The 26,148-nt window shown below is 42.6% G+C and overlaps 2 protein-coding genes across 3 annotated transcripts in view; one reads left to right on the top strand and one right to left on the bottom strand.

Annotated features, from left to right (window-relative positions):
* The window catches only part of Rwdd2a (RWD domain containing 2A), a 3,075-nt gene extending 2,793 nt beyond the window's left edge, over positions 1-282 (bottom strand). Inside the window, exon 1 of the mRNA XM_008827828.3 lies at positions 174-282. The gene's annotated coding sequence lies outside the window, so the exon portion shown is untranslated. The remainder of the gene's footprint in view (positions 1-173) is intronic.
* Positions 283-330: 48 nt separating this feature from the next.
* On the top strand, positions 331-26,148 carry Pgm3 (phosphoglucomutase 3). Of its 2 annotated transcripts, XM_008827825.2 has the most exons (13): positions 331-462; positions 2,007-2,212; positions 4,254-4,438; positions 6,323-6,390; positions 9,527-9,660; positions 11,116-11,311; positions 13,335-13,492; positions 14,226-14,309; positions 16,896-16,994; positions 21,590-21,700; positions 23,016-23,138; positions 24,517-24,690; positions 25,761-26,148. In XM_008827825.2, exons 2-13 carry the CDS (start codon positions 2,009-2,011, stop codon positions 25,848-25,850), a joined length of 1,626 nt encoding a protein of 541 aa, XP_008826047.1. In that variant the 5' UTR covers positions 331-462; positions 2,007-2,008; the 3' UTR covers positions 25,851-26,148. The 2 variants fall into 2 exon arrangements, with proteins under 2 accessions (XP_008826047.1, XP_008826049.1); XM_008827827.2 differs by lacking the exon at positions 331-462 and having other exon boundaries at positions 2,075-2,212; positions 4,258-4,438.

The raw sequence follows: 26,148 nt of genomic DNA, 5'->3' as shown, positions 1-26,148 counted from the left end.
ACAAGTCGGCGATGGCAGGTGCTAGAAGCCGGCGGACGCCCGGCCGGAGGTGGGCGGGTTCCCGGCACCCGCCAGCCCGGACCCCTGTGAGCCGGCTCCCGAGGCCCAGACCCGGAGAGCTGCGACCCCGGTGCGCCAACCCTCGGCCCGACCCTGGCCACCGCAGGCCTCACCCTTCCAGCTCATTTACTCCAAACAGTCCCCGAACCCCGCTCCGAACGGCACCCGCAGTCGCCTCTACCGCGCGAGCGGCGCCAGAGCGGAGGAGAGGCAGGGCCTAGCACAGGGGGCGTGGCCAGGGGCCTCCCCCGCCGGGATTGGCCGGGGGGGCGGGGCGTTAGGCCGGAAGCCACGCAGGGCCACGTCTGCGGGCTGCCAGAGCGCTGGTGTGGGGCGGACGCGGTGGCGGCGGTGGCCTCTCGGTGCGTGGAGGTGGCGAAGACCCGCTTGCTCTTGGCGGAGGTGAGCCCGCGTAGAGGCGGCGGGGCCGCACAGGGCTCCCGGGTTGCCGGGGCCAGAGGGCGGGCTGGAGGACGTCTGCGGGGCACACGGACGCCACGGTGCAGCCCGCGGTCTGGGCGCCCTCTCCCCGAGTGCGGGAGCTGCACCTGGAGCTGAGGGGAGAGCCACCGCCGAGGTCGGAAGGTTGAGTGGAAAGGAGCGGGCTGCGCTTGCTTTTTCACAGTGGGCGCTGGGGGGATTTGGAGAATACATTTAAAGAAGTGCATTCCTATGCCCAAAGTAGTTCTAGGAGCCCAAACGCATTCAATAGAAGTATGCTGTTAGTTTTTAAAGAGAATTCTGAATTTTACAGGCGTGATTGACGCTCTTATGACTAATCATGATACGTTGCCAACTGGTTAGCTTTTACAAAATATATTCATCTTCGTGAATAAATCTTGATTGCTTTGACCCAAAGTAAATTAGCTTGCGAATGACCGCTTTTACCAACTGGCCCAAAGCAAGCAGTTTTCAACATTTCTTGTAATTTTTGTGCATTGAAGCAGTAAAGGACAGTAAAACAAGAGGGCGTGGCTGTCCGTCGTTGGACAGCTCCTCATCTCTGCCTTAAGCAGGGTAGAATTGACCCCGGAAGTGCACAGCCTGTGGGCCTGAGTACACTGCTGAGTGAGGCTGAAGAAACACTTGGGGGCTAAGGCCTCATGTTTGATTTTTACAATAATAAGTGAGAGGCAACATTGCTACACGTGGCAGATTTTAGAAGTTAATTTAGAGGATGTCCAGATTTTCTTTATGAAAACCAGAAAATCTGTAGCTACTGCATTTTGCTTTTCCTTTGGGACTCTGTCTCTATAGGTCGTGAAGAACAATAAATGAACCGCCAAGATTCAGAGCTATTTGGGGGTACACAGTCAATTTGAAAATCTGACCTCAGACTTCATTGTCTCACTTGCTACACACGTGAACTTAAGTTATTAACTGGGCCAAAGCCTAAGTTGTCCCTCCAGTGATGTGAGATGCTGTGAGGCTAGAGAGACTGTTCTGCAGTTAAGAGTGCTTGCTGCTGCTCTTGGAGAGGACTGGAGTTCAGTTCCTAATACCTACTTCAGGTGGGTCACAACTGCCTTTAACTTCAGCTCCATGGAATCCGTTGACCTTCTCTGGCCTCTGAGGGCACCCACATGTATGTGCACACATACACATGGACACACACATACATACACATTAAAAAACATGATCTTTGATCTTATAGAAGCCTCCAAATATAAGTTTGAAATCGTCACTTCAGTTAAGTTTATCCTGGAATGTCCTGACAACATAGTAGGGACGAGTCAAGGACGAGCTGATTTCTGCTCTGTATATGTCCTGGAGTGCGCAGTTAGTTCTATCTCTGGGGACTGCTTTTCTCTTCTTTCCCCTCTCAAACATGATTCTTTGGAGAGGTTCCCAGTGAAGGCTCCCTGTTAGATTGGGCTGACAGTTTTTGAAGCAAATGGTCCTTGAAAGGTTTCTTGCTATGCCTGAAAAAAATGCTTCTTTTGTAGCCATGGATTTGGAGGCTGTTACAAAACACTCAGCGTTCCATGCCAAGCCCAGTGGACTAACTCTTCAGTATGGGACTGCTGGATTTCGAACAACTGCAGCGCATCTTGATCACATCATGTTTCGAATGGGATTGTTAGCTGTCCTGAGGTCAAAGCACACACGTTCCACGATAGGAGTCATGGTCACAGCCTCACACAATCCTGAGGTAAGGAAGTCACTGTTCTTCAAAAGACACCCTTATTTATAGCCCTAGTGTGTGAGCACTTTGAAGCAAAGTAGAAATTCTAATTCTAGGAATGTGCCTTCTTACTTGTATGTGCCTTTGCATTTGAAACAGCTCTTGTAGGTGCCATTCAGCTGAAACTTTGTAGAGGGTGTGGAGGGAATGAAATGAGGCTATTTTTCAGAGAGCTTCCATATTACAGAAACAGAATGTCCTTTTAAGTGGAATTATGACTGTATCTGTACTAAAAATGTATGACTGCTGTTAGCTTAGTGATGAAAGAGATTGGGAGGGGTGGGTGACGGACAAACACTTGAAAAGACACATTTTGAAAATGTTCAATCCAGCTTACTTTGTATAGCTAAATAAGTGTTTCCTTTTCTGAATAAGTTGCCAAACCAGTAGGTCCAAGGATCCAAGAGGGAGCTCTGAGCAAAATATTGATGAGGCCTCGGTTTCAAGAACAATTAATATATTAGTGCAAGTATACCTTTGACACGTTCACTGGTTTTTCCACTTTAATCAGGTATCAGTGACAAAGTTGTACCTATCTATGAAAATCTTATTTTGATATTTTTCATGGCAAGATGATTATCATAGTTAAGGTAACCAGCATATCCATCACTTTACTGTTAGTTGTGAACATATTTAGCTGAATGGATTTGAAGTATGCATTACAATTGGGTATACACACCATGCTGTATATTGGATGTCCAGAACTTATATGCAGTGTGTACCTTTTGACCAATATCTTTGAGTTCCTCCCGTTCCAGCCTCTCACATCCACCATTTTACTTCTCTATGAGTTGGATATTTAAAATTTCACTTAAATGTTACCAGGCAGTGCTTGTCTTTCTCTGCCTGGTGTGTTTCACTTAGCATAACGGGCACTGGCTTAGTCCATGTTGTTGCAGATGGCAAGATCTCTGAAGGCTGAATAACTTACTGTGTACGCATCACTTTTCCCTTCATCTGTCACTTAACACTGGGTTTACATGTCTCAGCTAATCTTTTGATACAAGTGTTTTCTATCATGTGCTCCACCTGGTTTGCATGATACGCATCTATTGGACTGCTAGGGAAGGTTTGGAGATTTTGTCCTTGTAGCTATATCAGCATCAAGTGGAGGCTTTGAGAGTGCTTCCTCTTCTCCACACAAACCACATACTTTTTCAGCCACTAAAGGTGTGAACACTAAATATTTAATGTGTAACTCACCCCGGGAGTTTGTGATTTGTAGGAAGACCCTAGTGCTACTAGTTACAGAGCAGCTCTGTGTTCTTTCTCCGGGTTGACTGACAGTCCCTCTGAGCAACCATTCATTTCTTACAAGAGGTCTGAGCAGACCAGCACTGGGGGCCACCCACCGCCAAATGCATGTTCTTACAGTTCAGACTCCTGGTGGGAAAGTAGGCTCGTGTCCTCTGTTCCTGCTGGTAGAGAAGTGTACGTGACAGCTGTTGAAAAAGCTTTTAGAGCTTGGTGGTCCATGGGTTTAATGCAGACTGACTTGGTGTTTTAATTATCAGCATTGGCTTATGGGCTGGACATAAGCAGATTGCCTACCCCATTTGAATCTCATGTTTCTTTAGAATAGAGAATGGAGAACCAGTTACATTGATGTGTGTCAGGAAGAGCTGAGGATGCATTTGAAACACATGCTTGTACCCAGGAAAGAAGCTCAGCTGGCAGTCGTTTTTTAAAAAATGTTTATTTAATGTCTGTGAGTTTTTTGCCTGCGTGTGTGTAAGTGCACCCCTGTTGTACAGTGCCCGCTGAGACTAGAAGAGGGTGTTAGACCCCCTGGAACTGGAGTTATAGACCATTGATAGCTGCCATGTGGGTGCTGGGAACTGAACCCGGGTCCTTTGCAAGAGCAGCCAGTGCTCTTAACCTTTGAGCTGTCTCTCCAGCCCCTTAGCTGTCAGTTTTGGGGTAATTGCAACAAGGGTTCTTTAGGTCACTACATTGTATGCACTGCTTAAGGTTGTGGGTTTTTGTTTTTTTTTTCCCTTTCTTTAAGGAAGACAATGGTGTGAAGCTGATCGATCCTTTGGGGGAAATGTTGGCCCCTTCCTGGGAGGAGCACGCTACCTGTCTGGCCAATGCTGAGGAGCAGGATATCCTGAGAGTGCTTACTGACATCAGCGAGAAAGAATCTGTGGATCTGCAGCAAGATGCCTTCATAGTTCTTGGTAGAGACACCAGGTGATGATCAGAGTTGCCTGTGCGCGCATCTGTAAAGAACTGCATCTGCTTTCATTCCCGAGACCAATGTGCAGGATGAAGAGATAGATGTCTAGTTGCAGCTCTCTCTGGCCTTTTAAGTGGCACCTGACAGCTAAGTCCTGACTATAGCCTGGGTTTGGAGTCATCCAGCTTTCACTTTCACAGAATTCGAGCAGGTTTCTTAGTCTTTTGGAGTTTCCACCTCCATGTTGATGATAAATCAATGTTTTTGTGAGAATTATATGAAATGTGTAAAATGGCTGTTAGAAGCATCTAAAATGTGTCCCTTTGTAGGTTTATTTTTTTTCCCCTGCAGAGTCATAACACATGATTTTATCTCATTGCACATAGAGATTTTATTTGTGATCTGTTACTGGTTCAGACGCATCTTGCCCCGTGCTGGAGTTTATTGGAAGCTACCAGTTCATATTGTCTACGTATTTGATATAAAAAGCAAATCTTTTTGCAATGTTAAGTTAAAAGTGTACTTTAGAACAGCAATAATTCTCTTTTACGCAAGACTGGCTTCATCTGGTGAGTCTTTCAAAAGGACTTAATTCCTCATTTTCCTGATAGCCTAGACTTTGTTTTTACCCTGTTACTGGAGGGTCTTGAACACATAGCTGATTATAGGGCCATATAGCACAGAAATAGCTAAGTGATTTATGCCCTGAAGTCAGTTATTATGCCACCACTGTATTTGGCTCTTACCTGGTAGCTAATTCAATTCATGCTACATCTTTTTCTTCAGGGTAGTTATGTTATGATCTGCTTGCTTGGTTTTCAGGTAGATGAATAATTAGTTCTCTCTTGATAAAATGAAAAAGAGATTCGATGTCCTTGGTAGTTAAACACCCCACACTATTACACTGTGGGCTTTCAGTATTGATTGTTGTTGCTGTTATTAGTTAACATGCATGTTCCTGTTGTCAACTTGAAAATGCGTTTGGGTATGGGTTAGAATATCCTTTACATTTTATCTTTTTGTTCTTCTTCTTGGCCATACTGGGTATTAAACCCAGGACCTCCTGCATGCTAGGCAAGCACTAACATTGAGCTATAGTCCTAGCCCTCCTTTAAAATTTTCATACTGAGTCTCACGAAGTTTCCAGACTGGCCTTTGAACTTACTCAGTAACCCAGGCAGGCTGTGAACCTAGCAATCCTCCTCCGCAGCCTCCCAAGTAGGTGGGAGGGATTATATATAGGTCAACATCACCAGGCCTGGCTCTGTATATCTAGTTTCTTAATTTAAAAGCCCCAAACTTTTCTTAGAAGTCAGTTGTACAAAGGTGTTGTAGTTTGTTTCTCCACTGTTGTGACAAAATACTCTGACCAGTACCAACTTGGGGAGGAAAGGGTTTATTTGGCTTACCTTCCCGGGCCACAATTCATCAGGGAGCCCAAGGTAGGAACTCAGGGCAGGAACCTGGAGGCAGGAGCTGAAGCACAGGCCATGGCGGAGCTGCTTACTGGCTTGCTCTCCTGGCCCCTGCTCAGCCTGCATTTTTATACTATACAGAACAACCTGCCCAGGGGTGGCACCGCCCACAGTGGGCTGGGCCCTCCCACACCACTCAAAAATCAAGAAGATGCCCCACAGACATGGCCACAGGCCAGCCCAATGGAGGCCGTTCCCCATTGAGACCCTCTAGGCAGATGTGTGAAGTTGACAACTACAGTTGCCCAGCACAAAAGGCTCCTAGAAAATGCTTTTCATTCACTCTTAGGTTTTTTTCAGAGTTGATAGCATTAGTTGAGAAATAGTGAACTTACTATTTTGAAATTGTTAGCATCTATTTCTTTTTTGGTTTATTCAGACTTAGTAACTCTGCATCTCTGCATTCTTTATTTGTTTTTCTAGGCCCAGCAGTGAGAAACTTTCTCAGTCTGTAATAGATGGTGTGACTGTCTTAGGAGGTCAGTTCCATGGTACGTAGCTGTCCTGAGTTTTAAGTTAATATTTTAAGAAATTGTTTTTAACATTTGGGAATAACAAACAATTAAAATTAAAAATGAATTCCTAGATAAATTAAAAAGAAATCTTCAAGGTTTTTCTGGGCAGGTCTGATTTGTACTCACGGAAGCACTGTGGAGGAAGGCGTCTGAGACCTTTCCCACTTGCCATCTCTTTTGCCTGATACATTTTTATGCAACCACCAGTATAGTCCATGAAATCACAAGTCAAACATTTACTGATAATAAATCATCAAGAAATTCATTCTAGGGACTAGAGAGTTGGCTCAGCAGTTAGGAGCACTGGCTGCTCTTGCAGAGGACCCTGGATTGGTTCCCAGCACCGACATGATGACTGACAACTGTCCATAACTCCAGTTCCAGGGGATCTGATGCCTTCTCACCTCTGTGGGCATTGCCCGACATCGGTGCACTTATATTCAGGCAATACATTCATACACATAAAATAGAAATAATAAATAAAATATTGAAAAAAGAAACTAACTTTAAAACAATTGTTAGGAAGACATAATTTTACCATTGATTAAGGATAAGAGAAAATTTGCATACTAAATGCAATGAAATGGATACACTTGGTTTATTTTTCAGTATTTTATTTTTTATTTTATGTGTATGAGTATATTGCTTGCCTGTAGGTAGGTGCACCCATGTCATGCATTGCCCAGAGGTCAGAAGAGGGCATCAGATCCCCTGGAACTGGAGTTACAGACAATTGTTAGCCACCATGTGAGTGCTGGGAACTGAACCCAGGTCCTCTGCAAGAGCAGCCAGTGTTCTTAACCACTGAGCCATCTCTCCAGTCCTGTTTATTTTTATATAATGAAATCTTGGTTGACTATTTGATACCGTAGGACACAAAGCATCCTCAACATTTCTCAGAGTTGATGGGCATTCTGAGTATGTGATTAATCAATGCCAAGAATGTTGCTTTACCTTACTACCTAGTGGGAGTATTTCTAGGGCCATTTCAGGAATTGTTGGAAGTTCTGTTGTGAGCTAAGCTGTGTGCTCCCTCAGCTTGCCTCCTCTGCTCACCGAACCACTCCATAGTCTGCTGCAGCTGAGTCTCTGTCTCTTCAGGGAACGGTATCCTATGCTTATCTGAATTCAGGCTGCCAGATCCTCTGGATAATGAGAGATCCTGGAAAGTGTCTGGCTAAGCTGCAGACAACTCGAGGCTCTCTTGACGTAGTGTGTGTGGCATTGCCTTTGACAGTCATTTTTCGTTTTTTAGTTGCATATGTGTGTGTGTGGACACGTGTGAATGTGTGTGGAGGCAAGAGATTGACGTTGGTGTCTTCCTCTGTTGCTCTCCACCTTATGTATTGAGGCAGGGCTCACCGACTCTGCTGTTGTAACTAATTTGCGCCTCAGCCTTTGGTAACTGGCTAGTCCAGCTAGCCTGGCCTCCTCGGTGCTGCTCTCACTAGTCCTTAGTGTTTCCTTCTCCCAGGCACCTGGGGGCACTGCCTTACTGGGTCTGCTTTAAATTCACTCACGACAGGAAAGAAACTCACCTGCGGCACCCTAAGAAATTACAGGCATTCGCCATGCCTGCCCAGCACTTATAAGGGTGCTGGGGATCTTAACGCTGGTCTTCCTGCCTGCATGTCAAGTGCTTTCCTCCCTGAACTGTCTCCGCAGCACTTGACAGCCATTTTTCTAGGAAGATGATAAGTAGCTTTTGCCAGAGAGCTAAAGTGGTGTGTGACCGAAACACTGGAACTTGTGGTATTTGTGGTTACCTTATCCTAGGTGTCTTTGTAGCTCTCTGCACTGCTGGCTTTTTCTCTAAGCTTTCTCCGGGTTGGACACATTCCTGACTGTTTTCTCTGTTGCTTGTCTGCTGTGTCTTTTGATAAGGACTCCTTTATTCTCCTCCTTCTATGTCATTTATGAATGATCATCTCTCCTGCTATAGCTCCACCTACCTCCATTCATTCATCAAACATTTTTGATTTTTTGCTTTATATAACCCTTCAGTGTCTGTTTCACTGTGTGTCACAATCCAGTCACAAACCCATGTTGTATCATGATGTGTGTATGTGTGCTTGTGTAAATAAATGAAATGCTCATTTCAATAAACATCTATATACAGGCATGCATCTGTGTCATCAAACAAGCAAGGTAGTGCTGGTTGTGTCTCACCAAGTACATCCCCCCGACCCATTCCTGGATCTTCCTGCCCAGTGTACGGCATTGTGCAGAGTCAGTCTTCGCTTCCCCCCTTGCCCTCGCCTGTATTTATACTGTCAGATGCTTTATACTATCTCAGAACGGTTGATCGTCTGCATCCCATTCTTTCTCTATACTCATCACATCTATAGTGCTTACTCTAGAAAGATTTGAGTGATTTAAAAAAAAAAAAAAACCAACAAAACCCCCTCTCATCTCCCTTTGGCTTCCTGTATTTCAGAGAAAGTCAACATAGCTGCAGAACAGAGGGCAAGGTGAGATTAGGGGGGTGGGCAGCCAAATGACATCAAACCTGAGGATCTGGGTTGTGTTCCATCTGCAGTTGAGGGATTTTATGCATAAGAATGACATCACATTGTCATTTTAAGCCACCACTGGCCATTGTATACAGCAGGAAAGTGGTAGGGAAGGAGGAGGCCAGCTCGAGCTCCTTGCATGTGCGTTGTGCTTTGTGTACCAGTGAGAAAAACATGACATTTTCATTCAAACCGCCACTGATATTTTGAAATTATTTTTGTTTTCTGAGATGCTGTTTATTAATTTTTTTTTACCTGGTTTTAAAAAAATGTGTATGAGTGTTTTGCCTGCATGTGTGTAAGTGCACCTCTGTCTGCAATGCCCACGAAGGCCAGAAGAGGGTGTCAGATCCTCTGGAACCAGAGTTATGGATGGTTGTTAGCTACTATGTGGGAGCTGGGAACCAAACCCAGGTCCTCTGGAAAAGCAGTAAGTACTCTTAACTACTGAGTCATCTCCCCAGCTCCTAGATGCTGTTTTTATCAAAAGAGAATTTGTCACATTGAGATTCCTAAGGTGTTAATATGTTTAAACTTTTTTGTTGTTGTATTGAGAAATGTGCTAAACTGCCTTTTGTGTGTGTGTGTGTGTGTGGTAGATTACAGCCTGTTAACCACACCTCAGCTGCACTACATGGTGTACTGTCGGAATACTGGTGGCCAGTATGGAAAGGCAACCATAGAGGGCTACTGCCAGAAACTCTCAAAGGCTTTTATGGAGCTTATCAAACAGGTGAGACGTCTCTTCAACATGATTAGAATTCAAACATGTGCATCAACAGCCTAGCTTACATAGTCCATCACTCTTCTTCTACCCCTTCCCCAAATGTGGCTTATCTCCATTTTTTCTCTCTCAGCCAAGGTTCTGTTTGTGTGTCCTGGTAAGTATACTTTGGTATTTGCATGGCAAGGTTCATTCTGAGAAACCCAGTCGTGGTCCTGTTTGTGGTTGTCAGGATTCATTGAGTTGAACTGACCCTAGAATTAACGTAGGTGTTACTAGCTTAGTACTGAGAAGAGTTTTCTTTCAATTGGCTCATCAAACTCAGAGACTTGTGCAGGGTGTGATACATTTGACAAAATTAAACTTAGGGTTTGGTGTGAGGATGCGTTGGCGAGGAGACTGATAATTAAAAAACAAACCCCAAACCTAAAAGTCTAAATATGCCTAGCTGTATTGTACACCTTGCAGAGAATAGCCTGCGTTGGTCACATATCTGTGTGCTTGTTCTCACATTTAAGTGGCTGTCAAAAACAGACAGTGCAGCCTCTTAGTCTCTGCATGTTGGCCACTCGTGGGTCTCCATGTTAATTACCATCTTCTGCAAGAAGAAGCTTCTTTGCTGAGAGTTGAGAGATGCACTACTCTGTGGGTATAACAAGTCATTAGGAGTCAGTTAAATATAACTATTTAGTAGAAAATTAGTATTAGGTTTTCCCCTGTGACCTGTCTAGGCCTCACATTCCTAGGCCCACTATCAGTGTCAGGTATGGACTCCATCTTGTGATGTGGATCTTAAATCCAATTAGAAAGTGGTTGGATACTTGCATAATATTTGTGCCACTATTGTACCACTGGGTACATCCTGCCAGGCCAGTTGTTGTAGTGTAGCTCGCAGAATTCACAGCTGGGTGAGATTAATGATTGCTTTTCTCTTGTTATAGCATGCACAGCGCCTTCCAGCACTATGAAAGCTAGGCAGTAGAGATGAGGCTCTGAACTCAGCACCAGCTAGATTTCTCCTTGTTCATTTTCCAGCTCATGTATGTAGTGTCTTTAATCCCTGCATTTGGGAGGCAGAGGCAGGTGGATCTCTGTGAGATTGAGGTGAGCCTGGTCTACATAGCTAGTTTCAGGTTAGATGTGGCTACACAGAAACCTTGTCTCAAAATGAACCACCCCCCAAATTCAATAAAAAATAGGAAAAAAATAGGTTAATATTAATGGATCATGCTTAATTGAAGCTAAATTCTAATAAACTATGTTTCTGTAAGTTGCTTCTTCAGTAGAACCTTCCTGATTTAAATTTTCATCTGACTATATGTGCATTTGTTTGCCATTAAATTAGATGTGTAAATTGAAATAATGGACACATTTCTGTATGCACAGGGACATACACATTCCTGCTTTGAATTTCACTTTGGCCTTTGTAGCTTGAAGTTTCCTTTCATTGTCTTTCCTGTGAAGGCTTCCTGCAGTGGTGATGAGAACAGATCTGTTAAGGTGGACTGTGCGAACGGCATAGGAGCCCTGAAGCTCAAAGAAATGCAGCGCTACTTCTCCCAGGGACTGTCCCTGCAGCTGTTCAATGATGGGACCAGAGGGAAGCTCAATCACCTGTGCGGAGCTGACTTTGTGAAAACCCACCAGAAACTGCCACAGGGTATGTACTTCATGCCAGCTGTGTGCAGGAACGTTCTCTGAGCTCTACGGAGCCAGTCTTTCAAGCTGATCTGGCCTCCTGTGTGAGGAGTAATGCTAGTTCTGGCCCTGCATGTTGTCTTAAAATTCTCCTCCCATCAGGGCCATCCAGAACATGGTCAGCTCCTGCTGTGTGTAGGGAACTCTAGTGGGGAAAGCAGGCAGAAAAGGGCATCTTAGAGCGACAGCACTAACTTGAGGCTCATCAGCATTGAAGTGCCTTGTTTGCACAGAGGTGGCTCCTGCTCCCTTCCTCAGTTAGTAGGTCTGGGTGGGACCAGCATAGGCTGGAATTCCTGGTACTGTCAGGTTCCCAGGCTTTGCTGACAGTGCCGGGCCAGTGAACATGCTAATTGCTAAGCTGAGGATAGCTAAAATAGCTTTGCTTCACATTGCCTACACTAGCCGTGTTACAAAGGGAATGGAAGACTGCCTCAGTGACCCTCCAAGGGCTCACTCCCACAGTGTGGAGATGAAGAGGAAGCATGTTCTTCAGATTTAGTTGTAGTGAAGAGGTATTCTGTATTCTGGATGAATGCATGTTACAGATCTGGGCTCCTGTCCTGTAGTCCTGACCTGCTTGCACATATATTGTTTGGGCTGCTGTGTTTCCTGTGTTCACTGCATCTGCTGCCACTGTTTAAACATTCTGATATCTCTCCCCAAACCCACCATCTCCTCACATTACCAGTCTGCTGCCTGTGCTACAGACTTTATTTGCCTCACTTGTGAATGTTATTCTGCCTCACTGCAGTTCGTACTTAAGTCAAATGTACACAACCCACTGGTGCTTTTCATTGATTGCGCTGTGCTGCTGTGATCTGGGGTGGGTAGAGAAGACCCAGCCCTCTCTCCCCTCAGGCTGCTTTGTGGTCCACAGGCAGAAAGGCTAACAGAACCTTGCACCTCTCAGCTGTTGTCACCACTAAGGGAGGCCAGATTTTCTAATAAATCTGGCATAAGTCTTTCAGGTTTGATAACTTTATGCAAATTTCCAGCCAGTTCTACCTCAGAAATTATAATTCTTTGCTCTTAATTATTATTTTTTTGGTATTGATGTTATGAAAAAATAAAATACTTCTATTAGAATAAAAGCAAAGAATGTATTTTTTTTTTTTTTTTTTTTTTGGTCTTTTTGAGACAGGGTCTTCCTGTAGCTCCAGCTGTCATGGAACTCACTATGTAGACCAGGCTGTTCTTGAACTCAGAGATCCACCAGCCTCTGCCTCCTAAGTGCTGGGATTAAAGGCATGTGTCACCACGCCCGGCTGTGCTGATTTTTTTTTTAAGTATATAAAGAACAACATGGTACTAAGTAAATTCTATTCAGAAATCTCTGTAACTTTCAAAAAATTTTATGGGAAATGCGTTGCCAAACCAACTGGCTTATAAAATTTTAGTGTAGCAAATTTCAACATGGATAGATTTGAGTGTTTTTTTTCTTTTTTTGGTTTCTCTTGCAAGAATTTAACCTGTAAAAAGTACCAGTAAACTGTTGGACACTATTAACAAATGAAGATATTGGTTTACATTTTGAAGGGAACTTTTTAAAAATATTTTATTTATTTTTATGTGTATGTATGTATTGCCTGCATGTAGGCAAGTGCACCCATGTTGTGCAATGCCTGCGGAGGACAGAAGAGGCTGTCGGATCCCCTGGAACTGGAATTACAGTTGTTAGCTGCCATGTGGGTGCTGGGATTCAAACCTAGGTCTTCTGCAAGAATAGCCAGTGTTCTTAATGGCTGAGCCATCTCTCTAGCCCTTGAAGGGAACTTTTAAACACCTCTTGAAAAATTTATAGTGGGTTCGTTGTACTTTAACATACAAAGCTATTCTTGATCATACTGTACTGAAAAATATTCTCTATTTACACTAGTAAGTAATAAGAGAATAGGAGAATAGTAAAAGTCAAGTAATACTTTATATGTTGAGTTCTAGTCCCATTTCTTAGACTCAAGTGCTTAACTCATCCTGTGTGCTAGGAATGGAAATAAAGTCCAATGAAAGATGCTGCTCCTTCGATGGAGATGCAGACAGAATCGTGTATTTCTACTGTGATGCGGGCGGTCACCTTCATCTCATAGATGGAGACAAGATAGCAACGTTGGTTAGCAGTTTCCTAAAAGAGCTCCTGTTGGAGGTAAGGTGGGGACATCCAGGTTTGCCAGGGGCCTTTCCACATCACAGCCATGAGTTTCTCAGCAGCACTTTGTGTGTGGGGGGGTGTTCTTTATACCCAGAAAACACAAAAAGAAGTGGTAACTACAGTCATTTCAACAGAAGGGCATTGGTTTTAGAATGTGAAAGTATGCCGTTTCTTTATACTGACTTGGCTTTATGTCAGAGCTTTGTGAAGTTTTGGTTTCTTTAAAACTAAGACATTACTGAGAATTCTGTCATTACCCTATAAAGCCCCAAATTCTACCAAAAAAATAACATCTGAGAGATTTATTACTGTCATGATAAGCTTAGTAGTGTGAGAATTTTTTTCTCCTTTTGGAGATGGAGGAGGGGGTCTGAATCTGATCAGAATATAATGTATGAAATTCTCAAAGAATCAATAAAATATTATTTAAAAAGGTAGTTTTAAAGGACTAGAATCTAGAAAAGGTTAAACTTTGTAAATACTCTAACAATTTGGAGAGATAGCGTTCAGAGATCACATATTGTTTTTAAAGAGATTTCCTTATAGAACAGTGCTCAAAAGCATACATGGGCTTTTTTTGGGTAATACATACTGGGTATGTCATTTATTGCCTACACTGAGGAAGGGCAGAACTGACTGGTGATTTGGTTCTCTTTAGAGCTGTCCTGTTTGCTTTCCTAGACTCTGTGCTTTTGATGGCAAGCTAAGTACCATTGTTTTTGTCCAGGTTGGAGAGAGTTTGAATATTGGTGTTGTACAAACTGCATATGCAAATGGAAGCTCCACACGGTACCTGGAGGAAGTTATGAAGGTATTGCATTGTTTTCATTTACTGGTAAACCTGAATAGTACTGCAGGATGTTTCTGTAAGGAAGATAATGTCCCCACAAAAATGTCCAGGTAATGGTAAATAGGAATTAAAGCACTTGATTGTTCCTGATGCAAAAGGGGAGGCTTTCACACTCCTCACAGCATTTCCTTTAGTACTGAAGGAATGTCAGCTCTTTCTGTGTGATTTTATAACCAATGTAAATCTTTAGAAAGGTAAACTAAGCTGATTTTGTAACTCAGAAATACTTTCTGTAAGAGCCTAGAGATAAATGTAAATGTTAAGGGAGATTCCACCTGTATCAGTTACTTTTCTCACTGCTATGGTCAAATATCTGACAAGAAGGAAGGGCTTTGCCTCACAGTCTGAAAGGATACGGCTCACTATGATGGGAAAGGTCCGGCAGCAGGAGCATGTGGCCGCTGCTCACACGGTCTCATCGGGAAGCAGAGGACAGAGAAAAGGTGGTGCCCCCAGTGAACCGCTTCCTCCAGCTGGGCCCTTCCCTTAGGGCTCACCCCAGACATGGCCACGGACGTGTGCTTGTGCTCAGATGCACTTGGCAAGTTTGGTAAGATTTTATGACTGATCACCTTCCATGTTGAGAAGATGAAATGGAATGCATCTGTTGGCTATTCGAACAGCTGAGCTGAGACTGTTTCCCATACTCCAGTCTCCTCAGCATCTTGCCTGTGATGTGTTCATCAGAGTTTGGTGTAGTGCAGCTGTTTCTTTACACGTATGGATAGGCTTTCTGAGTTGATGGAGTTTGTTTCTAATTATTTTCTCAATATGTTCCAGAGGACCACCCTCTGTACCACACTACCTGCTCTGAGAATCTGGGCTTCGTGGAAAAAGTTGGAAGCCACTTGCCTTTTCTCTATTTTTTCACTAGCTACTTTGATGTTTTTCCAATTTTTTGTAAAACACTTCAGATTCCTGCAGGTGCTAGGCAGGTCAGTGAGTCAGTATTGCAGGTGAGGAGGACCAAGAATGCTGGGCCGGGTCCTTCAACTTTAGTCCGTCTTCAAGAGAAACAGAAAGTGAAATATCATGTAAATTTCCTGCTTTTTAAAAGAACTGATAGGTGGGTAAAACAGAACACAGCTGAGGCTGCAAGTCTGCAACCCAGTTTGAACACCGTGACAGGATTATCACTCCCGGCACACCTGGCACTCCACCCGGGCCGGCTGCCAGCCTTTCATGGGGTTAGTACTTGCTTCTGGGTACAGCCTGAGAAATGTGGTCATGTGTCATTAGGTGGTTTGTCATTGTGTGAAAACACAGAATGAGCTCAATGCAAACTAAACGGCATGGTACCACTAGGAGACTTGATCTTCCAGGACCACTGTACTGTTCAGTCTGTCTTGTCCATTGCTAATGTGGTATATGACTATTTTATGTTAAACTTTTCTTTATGTAAAGATACTTAATGCTTAAAAACATAATACACAAGAAACTGTTACTTCTCAACCTGTTTTCCTTTGGGAATAAGTACTTTTTTTGTCTTGTTGTCTTTTTTTGCGACAGGGTCTCCCTGTAGCTACAGCTGTCCCTGGAACTCACTAGGTAGACCAGGCTGGCCTCGAACTAGAGATTCTCCTGCCTTTGCCTCCCAAGTGTTGGGATTAAAGGTGTGTGCCACCACGCCTGGCAAGGGATTAAGTCCTCCTAGCCCTTGCCATTCCTTTGGTTTCCCAGGTTCATCAAATGCTGATCTTGATGTCTTTTGTAGTTTCATTTCCATCAGTTTGTCCCTGACCATTCCTGAATCTCAGTTAGACCCACCATTGATTTCATATGTACTGCTACTGGTCCAGCCAGAGTTATTTCTTATTGAGATCAGTCCTGAAAGCCTAACTGGTCTTTCTTAACTTTGTAAGCCAAGAGCTGGCAAGTAACAGTCTAAGGACCAAATCCAGCACACTACTGTTTATAAGTAAAGCTTTATTAGAAGAGTCTTGCATTTGTTTACATGCCATCTGGGGCTACGCTTGCACACTACAGAACTGAATGACCAAGAGACCATATGGCCCTTCCTGAAAAAGCATGCAGCTCCTCGGGATCCCATTCTCCATACTGTAGCCAAAGCAGCTTTCGGAAAACAGGTGGTGCCATGCCCCACTTGTAACCATCTCTTGGCTGGTTGAGACCCTCATTGTTCATTTTGCTTTCTTTGCTGTGAGTGTCCACTGCCTTTGCTTATAGTGCCAGTGCATTTTGATGCTTTATTGTCTTTCTCAGTGGGGGAAGGCATCAGGTTTAAGAAAATTTTTTGGATTTTTATGTTATGTGTATGAGTGTTTTGCCTGCATTTATTGTAAGCACACGAGCTGTGCAGTGTCCACAGAGGGTGTTAGAGCCCTTAGAACTGGAGTTATGTATGGTTGTAACTGCCATGTCAGAGCTGGGAACCAAACCAGGTCCTCTGCAAGAGCAGCAGTGCTTTAACCACTGAGCTATCTCTCTGACCCCTGGGCTCCAGGTTTTGTTTCATTTCTGAGATGCCAGATGTATAACAAGTATTTATTGACTAACTGCTGTTGTCCTTCCTTAAATGTGGTATAGGTACCTGTTTACTGCACCAAAACTGGTGTTAAACATTTGCACCACAAGGCACAGGAGTTTGACATTGGAGTTTACTTTGAAGCAAATGGACATGGCACAGTAAGTTCTCTTAAGATCTTAGCTGACCTTAGCGGGCACTTTCCTTAGAATGGATTTCAGCCTGTTTTGTTAAAATGACCAGATAGTGGTAGATTATGTGGTCCGCATGTATTTTTAGGTAAAGAGAGAGAGTGTGTGTGTGTGTGTGTGTGTGTATGTTTTAAGGAATATAATGGCTAGGCTTGGTGATGCATACCTTTAATCCCAGCACTCAGGGTAGAGGCAGGGGTGTATCTCTGTGAGATCTAGACCAGAGCTCACATAGCAAGTTCTAGCAGGGGCTGTAGGGAGCTCTTGTCTCAAAAAAAAAAAAAAAAAGCTCTACTACTTTGTTCTTTTAGTGATTACTAAAGGGGCCGGGGAGATAACTCAGTTAGATATTTAAGTATGAGAACCCAAGTTCGATCCAGAGCACGCTTCTAAAAAGTCATGTATCAAGGCGTGCACTTGTTATCCTACTGCAGCAGAGGCAGGGACAGGCAGATCTCTGGGGTTCATTGACCAACCAGCTTAGCCTAATCCATGAGCCCAGGTTCTAGTGAGAGACTCTGTCTCAAAGAACGAGGTGGCCAGCACCTGTGGAATTATACCTGAGGGTGACCTGTGCCCTCCACATGCATGCAGCATGCACATGCATGCACATACACGTACACATGCGCACACACATAACAACCAAACAAAACATTATTTTAAAATGTACAGTTTGTTTCCTTAAAAGCAGGTTGTCTATAAACTATATTCCTACTTCTTTTTTTCTATCTTTTTAAAAGAAATTTATTGAATTTTTGTGTATTTCATACAGAACATCTTAATCATCCTTATACCCCTTTGGCACCCTCCCACAGCTTCCCCCCCACTGGAATTCACACATTCTGTCCTTTGTGTTAAGGCCTGTCATGTCAAGTTAGTGTCCCCAGATGTTCCTTAGTGCAAGTTAATCCACTAAGGACTAGTCAGTTTATCTAGAGTCCCACCCTTTAAGAAGATTAGTTCTTCTTCACCCAGCAGTAATCAGCTGCCAATAACTTGAAGGTAAGACTCTACTGATGAAGACAGGACATGCTTTGGACATAGGATTTAGAGCAGTGGAGCTGGAACTGACCTGGAAGCCACCTCCCCTGAAGGCTAGCTCTCATAGCTTTGGGAGCACTATGCAAGCTGATCAATCGATGATCCAACCCCAGGTTCAAGGCCTAAAAACCACATCAATGACCAGCACAGCAAATGACATTGGTGCAGTAGTGGTGCTTTTATCTAGGGGGTAATCAACAGCTGCCTAATTGGTCTTAAAAACCACTCAATGGGAGGAAACTAAGGTATGGTACTGTAAACCTAGCCAAATACAAATAGCTGGAGAGTTCATGAATCTTGGAGAAAACCCCAAGGGTGTCAATGTAGACAAATTTAATTTCTTACTATGTGCAAAATATGGATCCTTAAATTTAAAGACAAGGTATCCCAGTCACCATGCATCAAAGAAGCTTCTTTTTCAACAGAGATTATTACAGAGTTCCACAACTGGTCACACACGGAAATTGTCTGTGAATTGCCCAAGCCTAAGTGGCACATCTACAGTGTAGGCTATATAGGAATGAACAAGGGATGAAAAGAACACTAATGCATCTTTCAGTTCTCATCAGTGAAACTCCCTATGCAATAGAGAGCCAGGAATACAAAAGATCACTGTCCTCATTTGTTTCTTCATTGCTGTGACAAAACACTCTGACCACTACCAACCACTGCCAAGGGTTTATTTATCTTCCATCTCCCAGGTCACAGCTCATCAGGGAGCCCAAGGTAGGAACTCAGGGCAGGAACCTGGAGGCAGGAGCTGGAGCACAGGCCATGAAGGAACAGTGTTTACTGGCTTGCTCCCCTGGCCCCGCTCAGCCTGCTTTCTTATGGAATATGGGCCCACCTGCCCAGGGGTGGCACCACTCACAGTGGGCTGGGCCCTCCCACATCACTCAACACTCAAGAAGCTCCCACATCACTGAGCATTCAAGAAGATGCCCCACAGACATGGCCACAGGTCAGTTCAATGGAGACAATTCCCCAGTTGAGGTTTCTTCAACCCAGGTGTGTCAAGTTGACACTAAAGCTATCTAGCACAGTCATAAATAGCCAAAAGGTAGAGAATAAGAGTCTACAGAGTATGAGTCCTTGGACAGGATTCCTATATTAAAATCCATGCACCCAGAGCTCAGGGACCATTGCAGAAGAGGGGGTGGAAAGATTGTAAGAGCCAGGGAGGAGGTGCAGGACACAGAAACAGTCCTACAGGCTCCTGGGACCTTTCTCTTAGGAACCTGCAGCAATGATGTCAGCATGCACAAGACCCATGCAAACTCAAGCAGACAAAGACCAAGCACAAAACTGTGGAAATGGACAGCAGGCCCCACATCTTAGTTGAAGTATTCCTATTTATAGGAGGTAAAAGTTCAGTAGCTGTGGGGAAAAATTGATCATTGAGTTTAATGTGTATCATCTATCTTATCTGTCTGTCTTCCTTCTAATCTATCATTATCTATCTAATCTATCATCTGTCTGTCTGTCTTTTTGAGACAGAGCCTCTAGCCCCAGCTGGCTTGGAACTCACTATGTAGACCAGGCTGTTCTTGATCTCATAGAGATCTGCCTGCCTCTGCCTCCCGAATGCAGGGATTAAAGGTGTGTGCCACCACACCCTTTTAATTTTTTAATTATTTATTTAATAACCACATACTTAGAAGAAGCATTTCATTACATCAGCATTGACATACTCAATAACAATTTTCTGAGCTAAGATGCATCTCTTTCAAAATTGGCTGTAAAATTTTAGGTTTACAGTACGAGTTATTACAGTTATACAATATTGTACTCAGTATAAACCCTTTAAGACATAAAATTAAATGAGGTTTTAACCTCTTAAAAAAAGATCTCCATTTCATTATTAAAAGTTTCATACAGAAAAATTCATTTTTAATGCAATTGACATTAAGATGTTTGCACAATGCATTTCTAATCTCTATATATCAGATTATTACTAGTCACAGTCAGTTACTTTCTGAGCTCCTTGGCATCTGAGCATGGATATAAAGTCATCAGGTAGATTTCAATGATGTTTTTCACATCTACTAATTATTAAGGAGCAAATTTTTATGCTTTGAAGAATTTTTTAAATCATATTTTTAAAAGTTTTAATAACTACATGATTAGAAGAAGCATTTCACTACAGCTTTAACATATTCAGTAACACACTCTAGAGCAAGAGTATATCTCTTTCACAAGTGGGTGCAAGTTTCTAGGTTCACAGTTGAATTAATACAGTTATACAATATTGAACTTGGTATAAGCCCTGTAAGACATAAAATTGAATGAGTTTTTAACCTTTAAAAAAGATCCCCATTTCATTTTAGAATATATTGTTCCTTGCAGAAAGACTCGTTTTTGCTACTAACACTGAGATGTTGGCACATGCATCTCAAATCTGTATGTATCTGATTATTACTAGTCATAATTGGTTGCACCTGGATCCCTGGCACCTGTGTATGTCTATAAAGTCATCACGTAGATTTCAATGGTATTGTTTGTCACCTCTACTAATTAGCATGATGTAAATTTCCATGCTTCCTCCTCAAATAAAAATGTCTGTAGGGGGCTGGAGAGATGGTTCAGCAGTTAACTTGAAGAAGACCTGGGTTCAGTTCCCTGCACCCATAACTGCAGTTCCAGGGGAGCCTGATGCCCCCTTCTGTCGTGTAAGTGCACGACATGAGTGCACTTACATACATGCAGGCAATACACTCATACACATAGAAATAACTAAAATATTTGAAAATACGTCTTTGTACATCATGTCATTTTTTGAATGGATATGAGGTAGACAGAATATGAATGTAGGTTAAATCATTTTCCTCACTTTTGGAAGCCATGAATCTAAGGAGAAAAAGGTAATGGTTCTTACAAAATGCAACTAGAATATAACAAGTCAGTGATCTAATGCAGGAATTGGTAAATGGCTTTTTAAGGGGCAGCTCGTAAAGTCTCTGTTGAAACTGTTCACCTACTCATAGAGAAAGGGAATGGGCACGTCATGTTCCAATAAAATGTTATTTACAGAAACAGGTGACTAGCATGTCTATTTTGCCAAGTGGTGCCTATTTCGCCCTTGAGCACTGTGTGCTAATCCTCAGTACTACGTCTCTTGAGGGCTGTCAAATGGGTATGGCATTTCAGAATAACAGGCATCTTGAGGCCATGATGTTATATGGTAGTAAGTACTGGACAGTCTGCTATACTCTGGTGTGAACCCTAGAGCACACCCTTCTAAGGTAACCTGGCTACTAGGGAAAACACAGTGAACTAGTGTCCTCGCAAAGTACTATCTTCTTTTTAAGTAGTTGTTTACATTTCTCTGACCAGGTTTATAGTCCATAAACTAACTTTCCCTACTAACACCCTCTGTGCTCTGACTTGATTTTATGTTAGTGGCTATCACCATTTTTCTCCTTGGTTTCTCTAGATTCATTAGGAGTGAAAGGTAACACGGCTAGGTGATTGAAGGCTGGAGCCTGGATGGTGCTTGTGACTGATCTCATATGCTTCTGCTACAGGCACTGTTTAGTAAAGCGGTTGAAGTGAAGATAAAACAACTAGCAGAGTTAGAAGACGAGAAAGGGAAAGCTGCCAAGATGCTTGCAAACATCATCAACTTGTTCAACCAGGTAAGTGGCGATGGGGCGGCAGGCTCAGGGGTACCTTTTGGTACACAGAATGGACAGGACAGAGTATTGTATAAAAAATTGTATATATGGGCCTGGAGAGATGACTCAGTAAAGAGCAATAGCTGCTCTTGCAGAGGACCCAGGCTTGATTCCCAGCACCCACAAGGCAGCTAACAATGTCTGTTACTCCAGTTCCAGGGGATTCAGCGCCCTCTTCTGACTTTCACAGGAACTGCACAACACGGGTGCACTTACATACATGCAGGCGGTATACTTATACACATAAAATTGTATATTAAAAAGTGGAGAAGTTCTAGCCTGCTGGTTTCCTTGGAACAGTGGTGTGCATAGGTGAGATTACACTGGAAATGGTGTAAGTTTTTTGCTTTGTTTTTTTTTTTATTTTTATTTTATGTGTATTCATGTATTGCCTGCATATAGGTAAGTGCACCCGTGTTGTGCAATGCCCTTGGAGGTCAGAAGAGGCTGTTGGATCCCCTGGGACTGGAGTCATGGGCAATTGTTAGCCGCCATGTGGGTGCTGGGATTTGAACCTGGCTCTTCTGCAAGAATAACCAGTGTTCTTAACTGCTGAGCTATCTCTCCAGCCCCCCCCCCTTTAATATGCTTCCTTTCCCTGATTTTTTTATGATTAAATTTTAAAGTATACCTAGTAGCATCTAACTAATAACAACCCTCAGCTGCTGAGTTACATATTTAGTGTGTGTGTATAAAGTTTTCCAACCTTGAGGAAATTCTGTAACAGTACTTGCATGTTTGAGAAAGGGACATATACATTAGCTAAATACTTAACATTAGAGGACTGCTGTGGAAGAGCTATAATCAGATTAGGGAAGCAGTGAGTCTAGTGCGTGTCTGCTCCACATTGGGCATTTTGTCTATCTTGCTCTATTATCACAGTAATACATGAAGCAGGTTTATGATTTCCATTTTACAAATGAACAAAGGCTTAGAGTTGGATTTAACTTCAAGTGTATCCAACATTTTTCTCTATTAGAACCATCAGAGTTACCTTAAAGGGGATCTACTTATAAAGCAGAATTTGAGTCATAGGATATCAGGCCCAAATTTAGTCTAATCTCATTTTACGGATGAGGCAGATTTCTTAGGAGTTAGTTTCAACTGTCTAGATACCTTTCATCATCTTCCACGGCTGTGTGCATCTCATTAGTCTTCCTGGTCTTCAGTCACACTTGCTAATAATGGGGCATGGGCAGGGCAGCTGGTTTTCTAAGATGGGTAACATTCATGTGGGATTTGTTTAAGGGTAGTTTGTTGGTTCCCCATCACACAGGCAGCTGGTGATGCAATTTCTGACATGCTGGTGATTGAGGCCATCTTGGTTCTGAAGGGCCTGACTGTGCAGCAGTGGGATGCTCTTTACACTGATCTCCCAAACAGACAACTCAAAGTTAAGGTGAGAGAGACCCTAAAAGTTCCTTTCTGAATGTGAGTTGTTCCAAACTTTGCCATGCACAAGTGTTTCTTCAGTAAGCTGGACTTCATTCTATGTATGCACTCTACATAGAAAATAAAGCTATAAAAAGTATAATAACCTGTTCTCACATTTTAAAAAACAACAGAATAACTCAGAAGTGTTTACTTTCCACCTTTATTATAAAGAATGGTTATTATGTTTGACTATGCATCATTTTAAAAATTTAAAAAAAAAAATCTATTTTTAGTGTATGAGTGTATTGCCTGCATGTAGGTAAGTGTACCCATGTTGTGCAGTGCCTGCAGAAGATAGAAGAGGGTGTTGGATCCCCTGGAACGGCAGTTACGGACAGTTGTTAGCTGGGTGCTGGGATTTGAACCTGAGTTTTCTGCAAGAACATCCAGTGTTCTTAACCGCTGAGCCATCTCTCCAGCCCCCATTTAAAAATTCTTGAAAAGATTTAAACATAAAATCCTAAGTGTTAATGAACCCAGCTTGAACAGATTTCTGTGTCTGCCCTGTACATTTTCCATACCCCCACCCCATAGTATTTTGAAGAAAAACCTATGTAGTCTATCATTTTAAGTGAAAAATGTACCTTCTGAATTACTTTTAAAAGGTTCATATGGTGCTTTTTAATTTTTTTGTGAGAGACTCTCCTCACATAGCCCCAGGCAGGCCTCAAAGTCTTGATTCTCCTGCCTCAGCCATGAGTGTCCCCAATAACAGGCCTTTACCACCATGCCTGACCACAGAACTTTCTGAAGTTAGATGCTGAGCACTAGAATCTGCAGGTTCAAAGGGAGGGGATTTATTTGATTTGTAGCCATCTACACGTTTTCTGGTTTTCCAGTAGAATTTATTGAAACAATTCAAAAGACTAAAACCAGAGTTCACAGAAATGGCTGCGAGTGTTTAGATTTATTTTAGGCATATCTAGGAGAGCCTTACCATGACTCTCTTGTATAATTGCTTGCCACTTAGTCTATTAAAAAGTACATAAAGTTGTTTGGTCAGTGACTATTTGGGTCAAGATATGATGTGGAACTGTTTTAATGGTAGCTCTAAGACAGTGTGTGGAAGTGTCTTGTTTGGCTAAAGGTAAGTTTTTTGTACACCAAAGAAGTTGTATAAACATTAAAAAAGCATTATATGGTTTTGGCTAAAAAAAAAAAAACCAGGAGAATTTTGATGCCATTTCACTTCACATTTGTCCTGTTATTCACTGTATCAGGACTGCTCACTGTAGTACAGTAAGCTGAAACATCAGCCTCTTACTGGGTGGTGAGGATTATTTTGAACAGGTTATGTTTCTTAAAGGGAATGTAATATAACAGACAAGAAATGCTGTGCTCAGGTTGCAGACAGGAGAGTTATTAGCACCACAGATGCTGAAAGACAAGCAGTTACACCACCCGGACTCCAAGAGGCCATCAACGACCTAGTGAAGAAGTACAAGCTTGCTCGAGCTTTTGTCCGGCCCTCTGGTACAGAAGATGTCGTCCGAGTGTATGCAGAAGCAGACTCACAAGTAAGTTGGGGTAGTTCTACCAAGAAGTTGGCCAGGAGAGTCTGGCACCACAGGGGTAAGGAGGAATACTAAGAGAAAGTACTTTTTTAGTTCTGTTTGGAATCTCACTGTAGAAAAGGTTTTATCTTTGCAATCTGAGAGTGTGTATAATATTCTAGCTGTAGCAGGAATAACTAAATCCTTAGTTTGACACATGCTAATTTTAATATACTGTGGATTTTCATTTTTTTTTCTTTAAAATTGTAATCTCATTACTGTAAACACAGCTGGCTTTGTGGTCTATTTCTAAACAAATTGGCAACATTCATTTTTTTCTGGGCTCTGGATTTGCTTTCCATTTTTTAAAATATTTTATTTATGTATACGAGTGTATTGCCTGCATGTATGTGAGTGCACCCGTCTTGTGCAATGCCGCGGAGGTCAGAAGAGGGCTTCAGATTCCCCTGGAACTGGAGGTAAGGACGGTTTGTAGCTGCCATGTGGGTGCTGGGAATCGAACCTGGGTCCTCTGCAAGAGCAGTCAGTGCTCTTAACTGCTGAGCCAGCTCTCCAGCCCCTGCTTTCCATTTCTTTTTCTTTAAATGCCATTTGTACTCTATGCCTTTATTTTCCAGACAGTCAAGGCCTGTAGTCTGGAACTTTATCCTTTGCCCTCTACAGATACTCTAGACATCTTGTCTTTGCTTAAGCCCTTGACAGAAGTCCTTGTACAATACAGTAGTTGTGAGACACTTCAAGTAATTTTGATATGGTATCTGTGATGGTGACAGAAAGCCTAAGAATTACTCTTAACAGTTGTAACTTTCTTGCTTTTAAAAGGTTTGGTTTTGAGATACTCAGTTTTGGAATAATTTTATAACGAGTTGAGGAATTAAAAACTTACCTTATTTAGAAGAATCTGGCTCACTTTCTATTTAATTAAGGGCCTTGGAATTTATTATTGAAAGTTTTCACTTGGATATCCCAGTGAAACAGACTCAGGAAGCACTCGCCCCTCCCCTAGAGTAACCAGTCAGGATGGTGGGTACTATGTGTGTCTCTCTCCTAATCTCCTTTAATGTGATTTGCAGGAAAATGCAGACAGCCTTGCATATGAAGTGAGCTTGGCAGTATATCAGCTGGCTGGAGGAATTGGAGAAAGACCCCAATCATCTTTCTGAAGATAATTCTTGTACTCTGGGAAACTGGATTTCTAAAATGGTTTTTATCAAACTGCTGACAATACTGGCAGTACCAAGACATGTGTGATCATAGCTTACAGTGATTATTTCTAGATCTGTTTATCTTAAACACTACCAGAAAAATTCTTTACAAACTGATAAACCTTATACCTGGTAAAGAAGCTAACCTCTAATTTTAATCTATAAGTCCGAATATTTAGTCTGTCATTAATTTTATAGTGTATACAGGGAATAATTCATGCAGGGTGCGAGGAAATTAAATTTTCTTACCAACTAA

The sequence above is a fragment of the Nannospalax galili genome, unplaced genomic scaffold (assembly GCF_000622305.1).
Source record: "Nannospalax galili isolate Female #2095 unplaced genomic scaffold, S.galili_v1.0 scaffold2893, whole genome shotgun sequence".
In the NCBI taxonomy this organism is placed as follows: domain Eukaryota; kingdom Metazoa; phylum Chordata; class Mammalia; order Rodentia; family Spalacidae; genus Nannospalax; species Nannospalax galili.
This window is presented reverse-complemented; position numbering and strand designations above follow the sequence as displayed.

Excerpts from the sequence above, each read along its gene's own strand:
- Pgm3 (XM_008827825.2), top strand. The coding sequence starts at position 2,009 with ATGGATTTGGAGGCTGTTACAAAACACTCAGCGTTCCATGCCAAGCCC. Across the intron at positions 6,391-9,526 it reads CTTAGGAGGTCAGTTCCATG|ATTACAGCCTGTTAACCACA; the intron begins GTACGTAGCTGT and ends TGTGTGTGGTAG. Across the intron at positions 16,995-21,589 it reads AAGCAAATGGACATGGCACA|GCACTGTTTAGTAAAGCGGT; the intron begins GTAAGTTCTCTT and ends CTTCTGCTACAG.